Below are 2,538 nucleotides of genomic sequence, written 5' to 3'. Positions count from 1 at the left end.
ACACGTTTCCACAATCATGGTATCCTTTAGAACCCATTTGATCACTTACTTCCTTCTTCTCTGGATCCCTTTTGCTGTCTCACTTACCTTCAATTTGACAGCAATTACTCCACAAAATCGCGACATAATAATAGAAGGTGTGGGCGCTAATATCACCCAAGGCGAAATCCAGTTGACCCCGAATGTGAGTAAACAAGCCGGACGCGCAACATACTTCAGACCGCTTCATCTTTGGAATAGCACTTCTGGTGAGCTAGCAAGCTTCACTACCAATTTCACATTTGTGATTGATTCAAACGGGCGTGAATATTATGGGGATGGTTTCACATTCTTTCTAGCTCAGAATAATTCTGAGATACATACCGGTGGATCCATGGGGCTGCCGGTTAATGTAACAGTTAAAAGCCAGTTTGTTGCAGTGGAGTTTGATACGTTTTGGAACCGTCTTTGGGATCCATTAACCCCTCAAAATACTTCAATGGGTGACCATGTGGGTATAACCATAAGCTCTCTTATTTCTGTTAGAGCTCAGAAATGGTCCAGCAATGTACCTGGTGGTGGGGTGTGTCAAGCTTGGATCAAGTATGATTCAGATTTGAAGAATCTTAGTGTTTCTTTCACTGGCTTTCGGAATAATGCAGCTTTTCGTCAAGATGGGCTTTATTACAGCGTTGATCTCAGCCAAGTGTTGCCCGAATGGGTTATATTCGGATTTTCAGGAGCTACGGGAGCTCTACAGCAGAATAGTAAAGTTAGAGCTTGGACATTTGATAGCTCGAATTTAGGAGGGGATGAAGATAGTGATGTGCCACCAACCCCAAGCCCGGCTCCAGATCTAGTGAATGGAAAGAATAGCAATGTGGGCTTAATTGTGGGTGTCGTAGTTGGAATATTGTGTGGTATTACTCTTGTTGGTCTTCTTGTGTTTGCTTTGTGGTGGAAGAAGAAGAAGAAGAAGAAGAAGAATAAAAACAAGGAAGAAGTAGAGGAAACTGGATTTGATGTTGATTTGAACAATGAATATCAAATGGGTACTGGACCTAAAAGATTTTCTTACCACGAATTAGCTCAATCAACAGATAACTTTGCAGAGAATAAGAAGCTTGGGGAGGGTGGTTTCGGTTCGGTTTACAGAGGTTTTTTGGAAGATTCAAATACATATGTTGCAGTCAAAAGGGTGTCAAAGAGTTCAAAACAAGGGATCAATGAGTATGCATCAGAAGTAAGGATCATTAGCCGACTAAGGCACAGAAATCTGGTGCAACTTATGGGTTGGTGTCACGAGAAAGGGAATCTCTTACTTGTTTACCACTATATGGAAAATGGAAGCTTAGATTCTCATCTCTTTAAAGGGAAAAGCTTGTTGACATGGGGAACAAGGTACAAAATTGCTAATGGTTTGGCTTCTGCTTTGTTGTATCTACATGAAGAATGGGAGCAATGTATATTACATAGAGATATTAAATCAAGTAATGTGATGCTGGACTCGAATTTTAATGCAAAGCTTGGCGATTTTGGATTAGCTAAGTTGGTTGACCACGAGAAAGGTGGGCAAACAACAAAGTTGGCTGGTACCTTGGGTTACATGGCTCCTGAGTGCGCAATGACTGGCAAGGCAACCAAAGAATCAGATGTTTTTAGTTTCGGAGTTGTTGTGTTGGAAATAGTGTGTGGGAGGAAACCCATTGACTACAAGGCTCAAGAAAATAAAATATGGCTATTAGAATGGATTTGGGAGCTCTATGGGGCCGATACCCTTTTGGAAGCAGTAGATCCACGTCTAGGTTCAGACTTCGATGAAGAAGAAATCAAACATTTGATGATCATTGGGTTATGGTGTGTACACCCTGATTCTGAAGTTCGTCCATCTATGAGACAAGTTATTCAAGTGTTGAACGATGAATCCCCCCTTCCAATACTCCCCACAAAGATGGCTGTTTCGTCTTACTGGAAGCCTTCCGTGGTCGATAACCATTCATCAGCTATGATCTCTAATAGGGATTCCTCAAACCAGTCACTATTTGTTGGTCGTTAAATTCCTGTGTTGACAACCTTTTCAAATCTCAACGAAGTCTGTTTGACATGCGTTATTAGTATTCAATAAATCGTTGTTTTCTATAAGTAAGATCAATTACTAGGTGTGAGTAAGTTTATTATATCTCAAAGTGTTTACACAATGAACTTTTATACATACATATATTTATTATAGCTTAAAGTGTTTAAACAGTAATTTTTTATGTATCTATTTGTTATATCTTTTGGGTATATTCAGAGACCAGAGTGTATGCTTGTCCATAATGGAATAAAACACTCTTAATTGCTACAAATTCCAGAAATTTAGATCTGTGAATCCGATGTCTGTTGAGTCACTAAAACATGAAAAGAACCCCTTAGAAAGTGACAAGCCATAAAATACTTTCAAGTTCATGTCACTAGTAGAATAATGATTATCATATGATTGTGAGCAACAAACTAGTCAGATTTTTAATAAAAAGAAAAGTAGTAGCGCACTAGGATACTCGAGCTCAGGCTCCAAGT

At 39.5% G+C, this 2,538-nt stretch overlaps 1 protein-coding gene across 1 annotated transcript; it reads left to right on the top strand.

The window, feature by feature from the left end:
• LOC110878002 (L-type lectin-domain containing receptor kinase IX.1) lies at positions 1 to 2,241 on the top strand. Its single transcript, XM_022126249.2, has one exon. It carries the CDS (start codon positions 17 to 19, stop codon positions 2,033 to 2,035), a length of 2,019 nt encoding a protein of 672 aa, XP_021981941.1. The 5' UTR covers positions 1 to 16; the 3' UTR covers positions 2,036 to 2,241.
• The last annotated feature ends 297 nt before the right edge of the window (positions 2,242 to 2,538 follow it).

The sequence above is a fragment of the Helianthus annuus genome, chromosome 9 (assembly GCF_002127325.2).
Source record: "Helianthus annuus cultivar XRQ/B chromosome 9, HanXRQr2.0-SUNRISE, whole genome shotgun sequence".
Taxonomy (NCBI): Eukaryota; Viridiplantae; Streptophyta; class Magnoliopsida; order Asterales; family Asteraceae; genus Helianthus; species Helianthus annuus.
This window is presented reverse-complemented; position numbering and strand designations above follow the sequence as displayed.